Source organism: Chrysemys picta, chromosome 1 (assembly GCF_011386835.1).
Source record: "Chrysemys picta bellii isolate R12L10 chromosome 1, ASM1138683v2, whole genome shotgun sequence".
Taxonomy (NCBI): Eukaryota; Metazoa; Chordata; order Testudines; family Emydidae; genus Chrysemys; species Chrysemys picta.
This window is the reverse complement of record NC_088791.1, coordinates 58,678,806-58,697,693: the sequence shown is the minus strand read 5'-3', so window position 1 is coordinate 58,697,693 and position 18,888 is coordinate 58,678,806. Positions and strand designations below refer to the sequence as shown.

At 43.4% G+C, this 18,888-nt stretch overlaps 1 protein-coding gene and 1 long non-coding RNA gene across 4 annotated transcripts in view; one reads left to right on the top strand and one right to left on the bottom strand.

Annotated features, from left to right (window-relative positions):
* The window catches only part of LOC135973654 (uncharacterized), a 78,285-nt gene extending 76,137 nt beyond the window's left edge, over positions 1-2,148 (bottom strand). For 2 of the 3 annotated variants that reach the window (XR_010590592.1, XR_010590591.1), the window contains exon 1: positions 2,008-2,132. This is a non-coding gene — a long non-coding RNA (uncharacterized LOC135973654). Of the gene's footprint in view, positions 1-2,007 lie in introns of all 3 variants that reach the window. The other variant, XR_010590593.1, reaches the window with a different exon arrangement.
* A 232-nt stretch (positions 2,149-2,380) lies between these two features.
* Positions 2,381-17,360, top strand: AMIGO2 (adhesion molecule with Ig like domain 2). Its single transcript, XM_005297963.5, has 2 exons — positions 2,381-2,521; positions 9,919-17,360. The coding sequence occupies exon 2, from the start codon at positions 9,992-9,994 to the stop codon at positions 11,555-11,557; it is 1,566 nt and encodes a 521-aa protein (XP_005298020.1). The 5' UTR covers positions 2,381-2,521; positions 9,919-9,991; the 3' UTR covers positions 11,558-17,360.
* The last annotated feature ends 1,528 nt before the right edge of the window (positions 17,361-18,888 follow it).

The window sequence follows — 18,888 nt, the reverse complement described above, 5'->3', positions numbered from 1 at the left end:
TCATGTTCATCTATGTGTCTGAAAATTATGTTCTTTACTATAGTTTCAACCAATTTGCCTGGAACTGAAGATATAGGTTTTGAGCCTATAATTTCAGGATCACCTGTGGAGCCTTTTAAAAAAAAAATAAGCATCACATTGGCCAGCTACCAGTCATCTGATTGAAGTGATGGGTTCCATACCACAGTCAGTAGTTCTGCAATTTCATATCTGAGTTCCTTCAGAACTCTTGGGTAAATACCATCTGGTCCTAATGACTTATTACTATTTAATTTATCAATTTGTTCCAAAATCTCCTTTATTGACACCTCAATCTGGGACACTTCTTCAGATTTGCCACCTCTTTCTAAGGAGGCCACAGCTTTGGGGGATGACTCAGCAGTGCTGCCTTTAGGACAGTGGTTTTCAAACTGGGGTACATGTACCAGGAGGGGTACATGAGCCCTTGTCAGGGGGTACGCAAGAAAAATCCTGTAATGGCAGACAATGCATTTTTATTTAATACAGAGGTTTCCAAACTGTGGCGCGCACCCCCTTAGGGGGGCATGCAGGAAAGTATGGGGTGGGTGAGCAGTGATGCCAGGCAGATTGGGCCAGCCCCGGGTGGCGGGGCTCGGGCCAGCCTCGTGCCCCCTTTGAGTTATAATTTTGGGTTGTGCCCCTCTCCCAACCCAGACAGGCTGGGTGGCCTCCTGAGGTGTCAAAGGCTGGAGGTTGCGGTCCCTCCCTCCAGGAGCCCCACTGCAGGGAGCAGGCCTGAGCCACCTGGCATCACGACGCGCCCCCCCCCTCCACCTTCCTCCATGCCCCCATAGGGGGATATGCCCCACAGTTTGAAAAACTTGAGAAGCTGTTGCTAAACAGAAGGCAGAAATCTGGGAGTGGCAGGTGACCCATGAGCCTCCCCTCTCCCCCACGTCAACATTGCCTAGCTCAGATGGGGGTATGCAGTAAACTACATTATTTAGAAAGGGTAAGCAACCTAAAAAGTTTGAAAATCACTGCTTTAGGTTGTCCCCAGATGTCCCCATTTTATCGGGACGGTCCCAATTGTTAGGGCCGGGGCTTTGTCTTATATCGCCGGATTAGTCCCCCAGTAACCCCACCCCACTCTCCCGCTTTTTCACACTTGCTCTCTGGTCACCCTAGCTGCCTTGTTCAGCTACTGCTGCGGCTTCAGTGAACTTATCCCCAGAGTCTGTTGAAGCCCCTGCCTGTGCCCAGGGGGTAAGCTGAGAGGGGCTGGCGAGGAGATCAACCGTGGCCAACAAGATGCAGCTGCATTAAGGCAGGCAGCTGCCCTTTTCGTGTTTCCTCCTTGGTGCTTTGTGTACTGAAAGCCGCTGCCTCAGCGAGAGAGAAGCGCGCCCCAGCCCCGATCCCCATCTCCCAGTCCAGCTAGCAGCAGCGGGGCTCCGGCTGACTCGGGGATTTTTACCGTCGTGACCACATGTACCCAGGGAACCAGAGGATCCCGGTCCCGGCGCATCTGCATCTAGCGAGACAGCAGGAGAGGAGGGAGCTGCGACGCCCCGCTCCGCGTGTGTCTATGCTAGCGCTGTGCGGCAATGCCTGCTCCCGGGACTAGTTTATTCAGGGGAGCCGTGGGCTGCAGGATCGGGCCGCTGTCCGTGTTTAAACTGCCCCATTCATTCCCTTTCCCAACACACCCTTAATGGGGGGCACTAGCCTCAGCACTCCTGTTCCAAGCCCATGTGGCCAGGAGCCACCCCACGCCCCACTCCGCCCCCAGGCTCGCTGGGCTCCACGCACTTGACAGACAGACACGTGCCTTCATCTGTTCAGGTGCAACTTCGCTTTGCACTGGGAACGTCCCCGGCTCTCCCCTGTGAAATCCCTGCCAGGAGCTCCGACTACTCCCGTCCCCTGACGCCTGTCCCTGTCCCCGCCCCGCTATACCACAGCCCCCCCTCGCGGCTCAAAGGAGGAGGAGCTGCCCCTCCTCCAGTGGAAACCAAGGGCCCGATTCGCAGCTGTGCTACTGACTTCAGTGGGATCGGGCTCAGGATCGGGTCCGGGATGAGGGAGGCGGGGAAGAGAGAATAAAACCCCATCACCGCAGCAGCACTGAACTCCTCGCTGCCACTTCAGCCACAGCCTCGTGGCTACTGCGGACACCCCGCGTCCCTCTCTCCGACCTCTTCGCGGCCACTGGCTACCCGCGGTGGGGCAGCTCCCTCCCCCCGCTGCTCTAACCAATCCCGCTGCCGGGGGGCGGAGGCGGCGGCTGGCTCCGCATTTGTTAGTCCCTGCGGTGCAGATGAAGGCAGGCGCCCGCTGCGAAGCGAAGAGGGACTCGCTGTGCGGCCAGAGCGCCCGGCTCCCGTTCCGGCTCCGCCCGTCCTCAAAGTTGGAGCAGGCTCGGGGCAAAGAGCATGCAGGGCTGGACACCGCCGCAGAGCAAGGGCCAGCGCTCCCCACGCCTCCGGCTCCGCCCTGCCCCCTGCGATGAACAAGCGGCTGCTGCTGCTCCTCCCCAGGAGGCTGCCTGGACCCCCAGGTAATCCGACTCCTACCCTGCCAAGTGCAGCCTCTGGCGGACCTCTCCAGATGCCCTTTGTGGCAGGGTAAATGGGAACTCTCGGGCCCTGGCCGTGCCCTGGCACCGGGCGGGTTCTGCGGGCAGAGGCATGAAGGCGACGGCAAAACCCGTCGATCCGGATGCATTGCTCCTGCTGGCCATGGCTGGAGTTAGCAGGCAGCCCCGGAGCAGCGCCTGGGTTCGCTCCCTCTTCAGGAGCACGCCCCAGAGCCGTGAGCCCGCCCGGTAACAAGGAAGGCGCCCTTCCCTGCCAGCCGAATCCTTGCCCCGAGCAAAGCCAGGGCTCTGAACGGAGGGGGGCAGAGGTGGGGAGATACAGAGAAAGGGGAGAAAAGAATCGGAGAGGAAGGGACAGAGACGCAAAAATGAGGAGAGATGAAGGGGAAAGGAGGGGAGAGAGACCTTAGACTGTGGTAAATTTGAGCATCACTCCATAGTGAGAAAAATAGTCTTCCCTAAGGGAGGGGGAAAGATAGACAAGGAGAAAGAGGGGGTTCCCCCTGGGAGTGAAAAAGTTCAACATTAAGGATCTTCCTAAACCTAAACTGTGGTAATCACTCCTAACTCTTCAGTGAGATTTAAAGCCACCACCTCTTTATATGCCATGGGGAATTTGTTAGTTTCATAAGAGATGTTAATTCTAAAACTTTGAGTATGTGCATGGGGGGTAACCATTTTCTAAACCCCTCTACAGTAAATGATTTAAAATCCCCCCTAAAATAAATATTTAACTATGCTTTGACCTTTAAGTAACAGAAGTGACAGCTAACAAGGAAACTAAACAATGCTATTTTGAGAATCAGTAATCTATGCATTTTTCATATTGTGAGCTAAGCCTGTTACAGAGCAGGAGATCCTGTCAGTTCAAATCACCCCACTCAGTCCTGATACTGCCCCTTCCCCAGAGCAACTTTAGAGCTTGGTTACATAGTAAAGTTTAGCTGTAGGAGGATGTTAAGGAGACACCACATAAAAGAGCTCTGCAGTTTAAAAAAAAAAGTTAAAAACAGATGTTTGAATAATAAGTGAACATTTCCCCTAAAGTTTAGTTTAAATGATCAGAAAAGCCCGTGGAGACAGTGAGAATCCTAAACTGGGCTATATTTTGCAGAAAATGTCACTGCTTGGAGACTGACCGAAATCTGACACCACTGCCAGTGGGCTGCAGTTTGCCATGGGGAAAGGCAGGTTTCCATTAATCTGATGATCTGCTTGGCAATTAAGGCCATAGTAGCAGGGTCTGTACTACAGAGAGCCTTGGGCATCAGCATTTTTTGCACTCATATAAACTGAAAAGAGCTGCAGAGATTGACTTCCTGTATATGATATTGCTAGTGTTTCTGTATCTAACCCAATCCAGGCTCTCTGGCACCCCCACCCTTTTGTTCACCCATCTCTCAGGCAGTTAGCTCATGTAAGCCAAATGAGCTATCTTTAGTAGAAAAAACATGTCTCGGGGAAACTCTCAGTCTTAAATGACACCCCAAGCACTATGCATACAGATGGAGAAAAGATGGCTTTACTTAGTCCCTTTGTGATGTGTTGCTATGCATGAGGTGTCACTCTGGGTAAGACTATTGGGCCAAATTCATCCCTAGTCTAACTCCAATGAGGTCTGTGAGGTGGCTGTCTCGATGGGTCAGGTCTTCAGCCCCACTAACGCCTCGTCTTCACTAAAACAGCATTTGTACCATGGAGTAACTAATGCATGTGAGCTATCCCTCTGTAAAAACACAGTAGAGTGCTTAGTGTCACTATTGCTACAGCTGACTCTCCGCCACCACATCTTGAGGGTCACGGCAGCTAGGTGCTGGCTTGAGGCTGCACTAGGAACCGAACCGGTCACCAAACTGACCCCAGGATCAGCTTGATGCAAAGGTGACGTAAAGCTATTTTTACCACCCCAATGGGTCCTGCAAGTGCAGCTCAATCCTGTTTAAGCGTGTAGCCCAGTAGGCCTTAGCCATTCTGTAGTTCAGTAACAGTGTCCCCTCATCTCCCCATCATGTCACTCGTCCAGGTGCACACGATGCCTGGATAATCTAGCTCTGCTCTATCAAAGCTGCTGAGTGCAGCTGCTCACTGGTGTCTTTCCCACCCCAAAAGGTTAAATATTCCAAAACAGTCTTGTTTAAAAAAAAATCCTAACATAATCAGTTTGAAAGAAACAAAAAAACAAAAATTTTTACCTGCAGTGCTCCATCAAAGGCAGAGCAAAAGCATGGAACTGGAAAAAACGGAGCTATGAGGTTCCTGGCAGAAACCCCAGAAGTTTCCCCATGACCAATATCCCCCATGAATGCAAGTGTATGTGACATTACACAGGGCTGGAGCCCTCCATAGAGAATGATCAATTTTCCAAGATTAATCAAAATATTTGGGGCTTGATTCCTCAAGAGGGCCAATGTGGAACCTTTGCAAAAACTGGGTCTTAAATATTTTTGTTCATCTAAATGGACTATTCCTAATTGATGGCTCTAACACTATGCACATGCAGGATCCCTAAATTTAGGATTTTAAAAGAATATTTGTACTTCATATAAGTAGGTTTATTTTAAAATAATACTTGTCTATTTTCAATAATCAAATCATTATACCTTGTGTGTGAGAAAAGGCTTGTTAAATTTAATCCAAAAAGTAATACAAGGAAGATGCTAATGTTAATACTTTTGCCTTCCCAGCAGCATTTCATTTCAGTTACTATTATGCTTAATTACTGGTACAGGTGGGATTAGATTGGGAGTCACACTCAGATGAGGTGCCAGGGGAGGGACACTGGGACTAGGAGCCAGTAAGGAAAGGGAACATGGGTGGGGGACAGAGGATGATTGGAGACCAGTGGTGGGTGGGAGAGAGAGAGAGAGAGAGACAGATAAGGTGAGGAGCCAGGAGGGGTGGAACTGGGATGGGGTGGGCAAGGAGACTGGGGACAAGGGAATGGAACTGGGAAGGGTGGGCAAGAAGAACAGAACTGGGAGCAGGAGGGGAGGAAAGACTGGGACTGGCACAGGCAACTTGAATTCTGGCATTTTCTAACTTTTGAGTGCTTAACTCTGCAAACATAATAATGGCCCTCACGTTTAATTTTTGTGTGTGTAATTATTTATTTAGAATTACAGTAATGCTAAACATTCCAGTCATAATTAGAGCCCCATTGTGCTAGGTGCTGGACAAATACATAGGAAGATGCAATACCTGCCCCAAAGAGCTTATAATCAAATTTAATATTTAAGACTAGATATACAAATCTTCAAAAGCACCTAAATGACTTCACAGCCTATTGATTTTAAATTTGATTTTGAAAAATAGGACTTGCCTCCTAAGTTACTTAGGTGCTTTTGAAAATTTTATCCTGAATCTTCATTTATTTATATCAGTTTTCAAAAAGAAGGAAAAAACCCACTAGAAAACTTGGTTTCCTGACCAGTTAGAATTACGAAGTTCTAACATGGTTCCTCATCCCGTCACTAACAAAACACAAGCACTTACAAGCAAGGGAATGAGCAATATTATTGTTTGTACCATGCCCAAAGTTGCGCTCAGCTCTTCACACAACAGCTAGGTAGACACAATCCCCCTGCTTAGATTTTTCAATCTAGGATTTATTATTATTACTTGTACTGTGGTTAGCACCTTGGGACCCCAGTCACAGATCAAAGCCCTACTGTATTGGGCACTGTACAAATACATAACAACATGTATTTGTACATAACATGTAACCTGCCCTGAAGAGGTTACAGTCAAAGTATAAAACAAGAGACAGCAGGTGAATGCAGCAAACAGATGGGGAGCATATGGAGACAATCCAACAATTCTGGCAAACATTTAAAGCAGCAGCTATAGCATGCCAGCTGCCTACTTATTTGTCTAGACAATCATGTTTTAAGGAGGGAGAATACAGATGAGGTGAAGAGAAGTTTGAGATGATATGTGGTAGCTCACTTTGTGCACACAATTAGTGAACAAACATTTACGTTTAATTTTAAATAATTCACTTCTTTGTGGTAAAAGTGAGTTTTTAAGGAGGACTTGAGTGAGCCAAGAGAGGTGGTGTGCAAATTGGAGAGATTTTTCTAGGCATGGGAGGAAGCAGAGAAGAAGACACGGAGACATTCATATGAGGACATAAAGTGGTGTCAAGGTTTGTGCCATTAACTAGTTGAGGACATCTTAAATCTTACACTGATGACATACATGGCCTGGTCTTCAGAGGTGCTGAGCACCCATTACCTCTAAAAACCAGACCAAAAATCTAAGACTGCGCCAGATCCCCAGCCGCTGTAAATAGCTCCATTGAAATCAAAGGGACTGTTCGTGCCACCTGAGAATCTGGCCCATAATTCCTATCAAGTATACAGAAATGTGTATTTCATCAAGACACAGCCACCTTATCTCTATAAATACTATAATTTTAAATCAATAAACTCAAAATATAAACACGACACTTAATACCACGTATTGTTATCCTCTAATGCAAGTCCACATGCATTCTTCATTTTTTACCATCAATCATATTTTGTTAAATGTTTCCTACTAAATTACATATCCAACTTTATTGTGAAGTAGTTGTGTACATAAATATTCTATTGTCAATGACAAATATTAGCTATAATATTTCCCACGTAGCAATATCCCTTATAAAATATCTTAGCACTGAAATTAAAATTGTCTGTGGAAATGGCAGTGGATAGGGATGGAAGCATACATAGAAGCCTATGTATCTTATTGTTCACCCTTCCAAAACAGAATTAATTGCATCCAATTTAGAATATCTTAGGGATTCCAGTTATAGTTCAGATGGGAATTATTTTTAAATTCTCCAGTAGTATTCTCCAATGGTATTACACTAAAAAAACCCACTATGTGAAAAGAGTGTTAAGACTGCAAAGGTTGCAAAACCAACCACTGAAAAGTTAGGAAATGCAATCCATTGCAGCCTTACGGTCTTTAATTACATGATCACATACTATTTTTCTGCGGCATCCCTGATTTCTCTGATGCACATTATGGATGGTGCTCACTGAATGAGCAGCTGCTGAATATTTCTTTTTATCCTCATCATTCAATGTGTGGCCTCATGCATTATTTACTCCACAACCATCCAAACCCTGTACTGAATACAAAATCTTGTATTTCCTCATGGGCTTTTGTATGGTGCTCTGGTTATGGTATCATAGTTCTTTACAAAGACTGGTGAATTGATCTTCACAACACTCCTCTGAGGTGAGGGTTGTATTATCGTCTCCATTTTACATATAGGGGACTGAGGTAGTGTCAAAAGTGTCCACTGATGTTGGGTGTCCAATTTGAGAAACCTGAGGCCTGGTTTTTCAGAGTACTCAGTATTCTGTAGTAGTTTATATGTCTAGAGCAGAGCTGCCATTGACCTCAGTGCAGTTCTTAGTACTCAGCACTCCTGCAAATCAGACCCCATCTTGGTATCCAGAAAATGAGGAACACACAGTGGTCACCTATACAAATTTTAGTTTACATAACTTGCCTGACATCATTGGTACTCTCTGGCAGAGACAAGGATGCAGCAATTTTCCAGGACAACATTTAAGTGCCTTAAAAATGAGGCCTTCTTTTCTCTTCCTGCCGTCCCATGCCTCATTCACTACACACCTGCCACTTCAGCAACAAAGGAGGCAGGGCTCCTGCAGACAACAGCCTCCTTCCCTGCACAACCCTGATTCACTCACTCCATCTCGTGTAAGGTGGGGGTCTTGTGAAAAAAAAGTAGGATGTGATCATGTGATTAAACACTGTATCATAATGCATATGCACAAAGTGGCTAAATTAAGATTGCACAGGCAATGTTACTTCTGGCACTTCCTAGCTTTTAAGGGCTTGACTTGTGTCCCCTGCTCCTGCCCATGTTTCCTCCCACTCCTAACCTCTTTCTCCCTCCCTGCCATGGCTCCTCTCTCTGCTCCAAACCTTATCCCTTTCACTATTCCTATTATTCCCTTCCATCTTCTGCCCCTCCTCCCACTCCTGTTTCTAACCCTCCCACCCCATCAGGTTCCTATCCCTCTTCCCCCTGAGCTTCTGTTCCCCTCTTTTTTCCCCCTCTTCCCCCCCCCCCCTTCCTTATCCCTCAGCCTTCAAGTCAGGCAGCTTCCTCCTTTGCCTCCATGCTGCCGGGGTGCCAGAAGGGGGAGCACTGAGAGCACAGGAGGGACAGGCTCTCTGCTCTCAGTTCTTGTGGCCTGCAGCAGCAGTTGCTCAGATCCTGCTGCCAGAGATGGAGTTGTTCTGTGGGGACAGTGTACAGGCAGTCCAGTTCCTAGCTGTGAGAGGAAGCAGTATGCTCAATGCAGGTGGAATCTTGGAATAATTTAGCTGCTAACCTCTACACATATCTACTGAGCATGTGCAAACTGAGACTTTTTTTCAGGGGTTACAATATGGCCAAATTTGGGTGTGTTTTCATGGAGATGGCATAAGGCACATTCCTGGCAGTAGGGTGACCTCCCTGCTAAATTTCAAGTTTCTTCTCCAAAGCATGGAGGCTCTAGAACATCACAATAAAATATCAGTCTTTTTTTTTAAACAAGAGCAAAACATCTTATTTTTCTCCTAACCAAATTCTGAGAAACAGCTGAACCATTTTAGCTGAAACTCAAAAAAATGCAACCTGAGGCAGATACTTCACATTGAACACTTCAGCCTGAACAGTTAGTGTGGCAAACAGAAAATAGGTTCTTATAATGGAAAGTACTGGGCAATCTTAACTACAAGTGTTGCTCCCTGCACTGTGTGCAGTAATTTATTAAAACAACAACAAATGGAATTCTCTTGACATTTAAAACTAAATAGTGAATTAGAAAATTATTGGTTTGGAAGTGGGTAACATTTCCTGATTGGGAAGAAACACCCATCAAAAACTGCTCCCCACTAGAGAAAAGAAGAGCACTGGTGTGGAGCAAGCCATTTATTTTTCTTGCATCAGAAGCTGCATCCCTGGACCAGGACTGGGAACATGGATGACAGTGAAATCCTTCAGAAATTGCATACTTACCTTGCCATTTCTTATAATATTCTCTCTCAACTGTCAGAAATTGCACGTACTGAGCTAGGAGGCTGAGAACAGGTAGTATTTTTTGAAGGGAGAGCAAAAAATGATAGGTCTGTAATATGAGAATTTGCAGGTGGGTTCAAAATCTAATGGATGCAAAAAAAAAGTTGATAATCATGGCCTAGGAAATAATGGATTTGAAAACTAAACGTGAAATGGAAGGGATTCAGTCACTAAAAATGCTGCATTTGTTCAGAAGGTCTGCATAGGAAACCAAATGGGGTGTGAACATTATGTGTTAACATTCTGTACTTCTGTATTCCTCTTTTAACAGAGATTAGTGCAAGGCTAACTACATGTATAATCTGTGGCAAGGAGAACTGGGAGACGGCTAAGAGAGAGCCATAATGTCTTTAAGCTGCCAGACAATTTCTACTCGACTTGGTGTTCTTAAACTGAACGGCAAAGGACTGCTATGCCTTTTGGTCTATACAATAAGTGTATGTGGCAGTGCCTCTGGCTTGTGTCCTACAGCCTGCATCTGTGCTAGTGACATTGTAAGCTGCACCAATAAGAACCTCTCTAGGGTGCCAGGAACTCTCTTCAAATTCATAAAAAGACTGGATCTGAGTTATAACAGAATTGCATTTTTGGAACCTGAATGGGTCCCAGTGCTTTTTGACAAATTGAATACTTTAATAATCAATCATAATAGTATTAGCAGTATTATCACTGGCAGCTTTTCCACAACTCCAAATTTAAAGTACCTAGACTTGTCATCCAACAACCTGAAGACACTGGGAAGCCCTTTATTTCAAGAGCTGAGAGTACTGGAAGTTCTCTTGCTTTACAACAATCAGATAACACAGATTGATTCTGCTGCCTTTGGAGGATTATACAAATTGCAGAAGCTGTACTTATGTTGTAACTCACTGTCACACTTCCCACTGGACTTGTATATTGGAAAACACAAACTTACAGAACTTGTATTATTAGACATTTCCTATAACCACATCCAGTCAGTACCCATTCAACGCATAAGTTTAGTGCCGGCCAAACAACTCAGTGGAATTTATCTTCATGGTAACCCATTTTACTGTGACTGTACTCTATACTCCATGCTAATTTATTGGTATCACAGACACTTCAACTCAGTTGTGGATTTCAAAAATGAGTATGCCTGTGTATTACGAGCTGATCCCAAAGGTTCCAATAAACTGCCTTTATTGCACGACAACTTTCTGAATTGCTCCGAAAGCACCATCAATGTGTCATTCTATGCCTTTGGGTTTATTCATGAGGCCCAAATTGGAGAAAGGCTGATTGTACACTGTGACAGCAAAATTAGTGATGCAGGAACGTATTTCATCTGGGTTAGCCCAGACAATAGATTACTGGAGCCAGATAAGGACACTGACAATTTTAAGGTGTTTCACAATGGGAGTCTAGAGATAATGGATCCCCAGCTGGAGGATTCTGGGCTGTATTCATGCATTGCAATAAATAAAAGAAGACTGTTAAATGAAACCATAGAGGTTAGAATTAATGTAAGCAATTTCACAGTGAACAGATCCCATGCTCATGAAGCATTTAACACTGCTTTCACCACCCTTGCTGCCTGTGTAGCCAGTATTATTTTGGTACTGCTTTATCTCTATCTGACTCCATGTCCTTGTCAGTGTAAGACAAGAAGAAGAAAAAGGAAGCTGCCCCAAAGCAGTGCCCATTCATCCATCCTAAACTCCACTCCATCTCAGGATCCTCCAGCCGATGAGAAGAAATCCAGCAGTGGTAAGAGAGTGGTGTTCCTTGAGCCTGTGAATGAGCCAAAACAGGGGCAGAATGGGAAAGTGAGACTGTTTCCCAAAGAAACTGTCATAGCAGAGAGCATCTTGAAAACGACCCGAGCAAAATCTGACTCTGATTCCGTCAACTCAGTGTTCTCAGATACACCTTTCATGCCATCATCTTAGTTTGCTTTATAGTGTGCAGTTAAATCTCTCAACTCCACCCTGCCTGTAGCAACCATCTGGAAAAAAATAATAAAATGTGGCAAAAAATTCAGCGTCAGTAGTCTTCAAGAACAGGTCCACCTACTCTTTCTGTGATTGGGATAACTAGCAAAGGGTATATCTTCACTGTAGAATTAACTCAGGCTCTTACCTGGGTGTTGCCCCAATCCCCCTCCTGTCTACACTCAAAAACCTCTCACCTGAGTCTAGTGGTGCCATCAGCCCAGGCTAGCAGGCTTGTCTGGGGCTGTAGGCTCAAGAGCAAGTGCTGCTTTCACTGAGGCTAGTAACCCACCCACTTTGCATTGAGGATTCAGGCTAAATCCCCACCCGAGTGCTGGTAGTCTATTAATGCCTTCCCACGATTCCCCTCAATGTGCAGAAGGGCTGGGAAAGAATCATAAAGCAGCTCAGCTTACTGCAGCACACATGGGATATGCCCATGGCCATCCTAGTGGCACACACAGGTGAGTGCACCACCAGTGAGGAAACAGGGTATGCCTACACTGCAGAAAAGCCCCCACGGCAGTGAGTCTCAGAGATCTGGTCAGCTGACTTGGGCTTGTGCTATGGGGCTAAAAATAACAGTGTACAAACAGTGTAGATGCTCCCACTAAAGCTGCAGCCTGGGCCCTAAGGCCCTCCCCTCTCTCACCGGAATGTTGACCTGGGCTCCGAGACTCACTACCTCACTGCAGTGTAGATGTACCCAGTAACTCAGGCATGGCTTTGGAGGGGGACTGCTCACACCTGGGCTAGGCTAACCAGGCGCTTCAGACCTGGGAGGGCATCATCCGAGTTAACTTTGCAGTGAGGACTTACCCAAAGTGTTAACGTGAAGGTGGGGGACACTTTGCTATGTGTTTTCTAGATATCAGTTGTGGGGAGAACATGTTTGCTGTAGATGATACTGTCTTTTCAATCTGTGTGCTTATAAGAATCAGTATCTTAAATATATGGAGCTGGGTGTAAATTTGAATATCAGGGAACAGAACTGCAGTCAGCATGCCTCCAAACAGCCCTTATCAAACCTCTTTCCATCCTCTAAGCATTCAGTTTGTAGAGGAATAAATGAAGTTACACAAGCCAGAATATTCCAGAGCGTTTGTATGTTACCTTAATCATTTTGTATAGTAAATGTTTATGGCCAGGCACAGAAAATCTGTTTACCTCTTACCATATGAAACATTTGACTAAATGGGAGGGGGAAAATCCTCCTCACTTTTCTTATAATTAAATCCATGGAATTGCTCATGAAAGTAAGGTGAGCAGATTTGTCCAATCATGTATTGCATGTTTGGGATCCTGCATTCTTTACTCAAGCAGTTCAACACACTTTGAGTTCAGTAACAAAACTTCCATTGACATCAATGAGAGCAAGTCTGGGCCCAATGTTTAGCGGAGGGTTTTTTTCCCTCCCTTTTTCTAATTTTGTGTTGCACTTTGCTTTGTCCTTTCAAAGGCACAAAACGTTAATGTTCTCGTAAAATTTGCTTTTAAAGATTGTCAGAGAATCAACTATAACATTTGGGCTCAATCCTCTGAGGGGCAGTATACCCTCAACTTACTGGGCACGTCTACACTGCAATCATGGAGCATGACTGTAGCTTGTGTAGACATATCTGAGCTAGTTTTCCACATACGCTTCAGCGTGGGTTAACTACATGAGTAATTACCCAGGGTCATGGCTCTGATACCAGAGCCAGCTAGATTAAAGCTAGCTTGGTTATGTCTACATGAGCTGCAATCATACTCTGGCATGGCAGTGTAGACACAGCGTTAGTCAGCAGCTCACAGGATAGGGCCCTTATTTTGAACCTTGTGTCTTTCCTATAGCTTGTTTCCCAAAACAATTTAGAGTTAATTACTAGGTAGCACACTGTATTGTAGTCCTTAAAATAATATTATAAAAACGTACACAGGGCTTTAACTATTTTCATTCTTTTCTAGTTTACTTACATTTCCATTGGGGTAGACTTTGCCACCCTACTCACCCTGAGTAGTACCTAACTCTGAGAAGTCTCATTGAAATCAACAGGTCTCTTCAGAGTTAAGGTACTATACAATGTAAGTTTGATAGACCCTTGCCCACTGTATCTCCAAAGAGTACACTACATGGGAGAGAATTATCAAAGTTAGAGTCAAGGGGCTAAATTATGTAAGTGTTTGAACTTTGTTCCATTGATTCTAATTTTAATAATAATTTACTACTTTTGTGGCTTCCATGGAATGGCACCTGTTTACACTAGACTGAATTTTGGCCTGTGATCGTCAAAAATATAACAACTAATTTGCTATGAAAAAAAATCAGGATGTATCTAGTTGTTTGACAGCCACCTATCTAGAAAACAAATTAAACCATGAAACAGTGTTGCTGTGATGTACACAATGTAGGAGGAAAAAAGGAGGAATTGAACAGCTGTTTGGAATCATTAGAATGTTTGCTTCCTTCAACACATGAAACCAAAATCAGATACATGATTATTTACATTCTTTTGTAGAGACTGAATAATGGGGATGTAGGTATAAAAGATCCAGTTTTTTACTTTGAACAACATATATTAAATAACTGCTCATATCTAAGATATAAGCCTTTTAGCGTCCTTTCCATATACATAGCTGTATTTTGTAATACTTTAGCTATATACTTTAAAACAAAATCAGTAGCCCTACATATACTATCTGTTAGTAAATAATTATGGGACCAATCTTGTTTCCACTGAAATCAACGGTAGATTTGTCATTGACCTTTATGAGAGGAAGATGTGCCCTTTAAGAATCTGTCTCTTGCTTGAGGATTTTTTGATTAGAAAGAAGATTGAAATAAGCCCCATGATTTGCCATATGTGCATGGACATATTCTGTACTGTACAAGAAGGAGCAAAGTGACTGAAACAGAGGATTGAATACAAAATGGTAAGACAGAAGGGGAAAGCCAGAGGTAAAGAGTATCTGATTTGTATGTATTTGGCCTATTTTTGTTAACTGAGTATTGCTAGAAAAGGCTGTACTTATTGGATATGGTGTTGCACATACAAATTGTACCTTAAAATATAGGTTTAATTTGCTTAGGTTACTAGCATGGGAGTGCGTGTGAATTTTTATAAAAGTGCTAATCGAGTCAAATCCAAAATAGATTGAAAAGCAAAACAGATTGCTACCACTGTCCATCCAAATAGCTGAATATCTAAAGCAATGTTTGACTGTGTGCGCTCACTTGCCTGTTCATAACACAATACTTGCACTTATACAATATGCTGAATTAACTATATGTACTTTAAAGCCATGTTTTAGTAAAGGGGAAACTGACCCTGCACCCTTACTCCTGGAGGGCTTATATCCCACTGCGGGGCATAAGAATTTGCAGAGTAAGACCCAAACTGTCAACCTGCTGTAACAGAGAGCGAATATAGTTCTAAGCATCAGATGTTTGTTTTAAATGTTAACTGTTCATATATTAGTGCCTGCTTTAAAATGCTCAGTTGTGTGATTATACATCTAAGAAACTGGATTAAGAATCTTTCCTAACAATGTAGCAATATTAACATTCTGGGTGAGGCCTATTATTTCCACATCTCACAACCTTGGAGTTAGTTAAATGGTTGCAGCTTTAATAGGAAGAAAATTTTTAAAGAAATCCTATCACTTCAATTTACTTTAATACTTACAATACAACAATAGCACCACACCTGCAAACCCTGCCTGCCTATCACAGATCATGAACTATCTATATAGTTGCTCCAATGCTCACTCAACACAACGAGCCACGCTGCATCTGAGGGGACCCAATATGCAATGGAGTATGATCCCCTTGCATAAACAAGGAAACTATCCTCTTGTGTATACAAGTAAGTCCCAACGTACTATCTCTGGAGATAGCAAAATGCCCAGAGTGAGGAGTTAGGATTATACCACACTAACGCCAATACCCCCGATCAAGTGATGAATAAATTCCAGAGTTGCCCAGCTGAATCCATGACTGAATTGTCCATTAGCCGCAATCTCTCTTTTCCTAATATTGTATTAATATCGCCAACCACAATTAAAGAGCTAAATTATCCCTTTGATGCACAGTGGACTTCCCATTGCCACAAAGGCTCCAGCCTGTGAACCACCTTTTGAAAGAGTACAGCATGAGCCACTCCCACACAGGCCACATGACCCCAAATGAGTCTAGCATTGCCTCTGGGAGCCTAGCAGCAGCAACAGCATTAGATTCCTATTGCCCTCCCTGTGGCAAGGGTACAAGCCTTGTGAGAAAGACTTGTTTGTGCCCTCTTTTCACCCGCACTCCCCTACAATTTGAACAGCTTAACAAGGCTTGGTCTAATCAAACCTTGAGCACGTAACTAACAATAAGTACATCTAATTATTTCCCACCCCATACCTAGTCACAGCTCTGTTATTAACAAAGGCCCTAAACCAGCCAAGCTCAATGTTAAGAATGTGTTTATGTGCTTTACTGAATTAGTCTTTTTAGGTTCTGATGCTACATCCACCACCGATCATTTTAGGACTTAGCCTTCCTCCAGCCTCCCAAAACAGAAACACACATCCAAAGTGGGGAGAAAAAATCCACACAGTTTCATATTTTCTGACACTTACTGAGCAGGACGATGAAAACAAGGCAAACATCCCTCCCTTTAACCCCAGTCATGCACATTCTAATTAAAGGCCAGTAGAACAGGGAAACACTTCTGTGATACCTATGTAGCAATTGCCACCCGAGTATGGATTCTTTTAATAATTGCATTTTGAAGACTCCCAATGATAGCATCGCTGTACTGTAATCCCCTAAGGCTCGTCTTAGGGCTATATTGTGGCATAGCTGCAATTTTGTACTGTGGCCAGTACAGACATACGGCATCCACCAATACACTCTGGAGGATGCAGAGAGGAAGCATGACTGCTCCGCTATCCCTTATGAGGGTGTAGAATGCACGTGCCTATGTTGATAGCTAAAACCACTAGTCCCCTCTATACTCCCTTTGTACACCTCAGTGAAGTGGAATGGCTGCACTTGTAGCTGGCTCTTTGCCAGTTGGCTGGGAGAGATCTAGGTTGGCCCTAAGTATTTTCTGTGTAAAAACTGGCCTTACTGACAATAGAAAGTTATGTTGTTGCCAGATGTATGTAAAAGAGCAGGATGGGGTAACTAATTACTGTCTTAAATTTTAAAACTGCTGATATTTTCCAAGCTGTGTAAGTGGTAAGAGCTGGCATTAGTAAATGTCAGTTTCTAAGCAAGCAGAACATACACTTCATTTATAGGTGAACAGTTTAGACCACATAGAATTTTTTTCACCTTTCTGGTGAAAAATGATTGGATCATTTTATAGATAGCTAAAGGGATTCTCTCTTCTAAGTTCATGTATGAGTATCAGTTCATTTGTAAGATCTAGTTGACTGATTTTTTTTCCCCTTCCACATTCCTAACATAAATATCTTTGGAAGGTGGGACTGACATGAAGGTATAAAAATGGTCCATCACAAAAATGGAATATAAACACTTCAAAGATTTGTTTCTGGAAATGTGAAATTAAATAGCATCCTGAAGTTTCTGGAAAGGTCTTATATTGTAAGCAAGATGATTATATTTTCCTGTCCTTATTTAATAGCTCTAATTTAAACAAATTATTATTATAACTGTAAATCCCTGTATTATATTTTCATGTGTGTGATATATAGTTTTTTTCTGTACAAACTTATTTTTTGTATTTCTTTGTAATTTACATTGACAGGAAATAAATATTTTCCCATTTAATCTTCCTGTTAGTCTTCACCTTTTAATGGATAAGACTTATAAATTCAGTTTGATTGCATGCAGCGGGGTTGTTACCAAACATCTTTGCAGCACTAAAAAGTTGGTTGCTGACTGAAACCTAGTCTACACACGAATTTGCACCTTTTTACTTAAACTGGTACAAACCCCCAGGTGGACACTTATTGTGGTTTCAGAGTAGTTATTTCAGCTTAATTTAAACTTCTTTCTAAAAGTCACTTCTTAATTTGAACTGTCGCACCACTGTGTGTAGAAGAGCCCCGAGATGCAGTATGTTCCAGAAGACAATCCAGCAGCTCCCAAAAATTATTTCAGTAGAGAATGAGGGCTAGACTATGTTATTTAGGCCTTGTCTAGAATAGGAACAAGGGTGCTTTTTTTCATCCATTCAAGTTACTCAATCAAGCTAGTTTAACTTGACTGAAAACTCCACTTATCAACGGTGTAGACAATCACTGACTTCAGTGGAATTACTCCAGCTTGGAACTAGTGTGCGAACACTAGTGAAAGTGTGCGTGTGTGTATGCACATGTACATGCTTGCATAGAGACAGCAGCAGGGCAGGGGGACAGGGGAGGTTGAGGGAAATGACTGCGGTCTCCATCCATAAGAGTTGGTTAATACCAGACCTTTACAGTTTTCCTGTTTCAGGGTTAATGGCCACCATTCTAAAGAATCTCTAGATGATAAATAGGAACAGACAAAAGACTAAATCCTCAGCAAAAATAAATGAATAAAATAACCTGCACAGACATTGTTCACAATTAGGACTAGTTTTCACCAAACTCAGGATTTGTGTCCCTAAGGCAGAACAGAGCCTTCAACTTTCAACCCTGTAGCTTTCATCAAACAAAACCTCTTTTCCCAGAGGCTGAAATGTTTTAGTACTTTCTCTGATAATCAAGGTACTGCAGGTAATAATATACCACACAGTAAAATAAATCAAATAAACTCTACTGTTGCCTGGAGCAGCTCAATTAGCCATTTTACACTTGCAGCTAAAGTGTTCGCAGTAAGGCCTGTCTATAGCAGACCTTTGTGCTCTTCCTTCTTCTGTATTGACAGTAGAATCTCTCAAAGCCAGCTGCTTTTTTTTTTCTTTTTATACTGAACATTTCAGAACAAATAATCTTTCAGCCTGTGATTATTTACCATATAGGTCCCTAATCCTTGGTAGAAAGGGAATGCAATGCTACTTCCCTCCTTAGTTTTAAGGTCAGAATTAAGGTTTTTCATATTTTAGCCAATGGGGATAGTATTTCCACATGATGACCTTATTGTTATTAATATTACTATAGTATTCAAATCCCCCAAGCAAGATCTGGGTCCTTTTGCACTAGGTGCTTTTCAAAGACTGTCATGAACATACAGCTAAGGGTAGCATAAAATCCCTCCTTTATCTGTAAAGGGTTAAGAAGCTCAATAACCTGGTTGGCACCTGACCAAAAGGACCAATAAGGGGAGAAGATACTTTCAAATCTGTGGGGGAAGGTTTTTGCTCTGTGTTGTT

Coding starts and splice junctions, on each gene's coding strand:
- AMIGO2 (XM_005297963.5), top strand. CDS start 9,992: ATGTCTTTAAGCTGCCAGACAATTTCTACTCGACTTGGTGTTCTTAAA.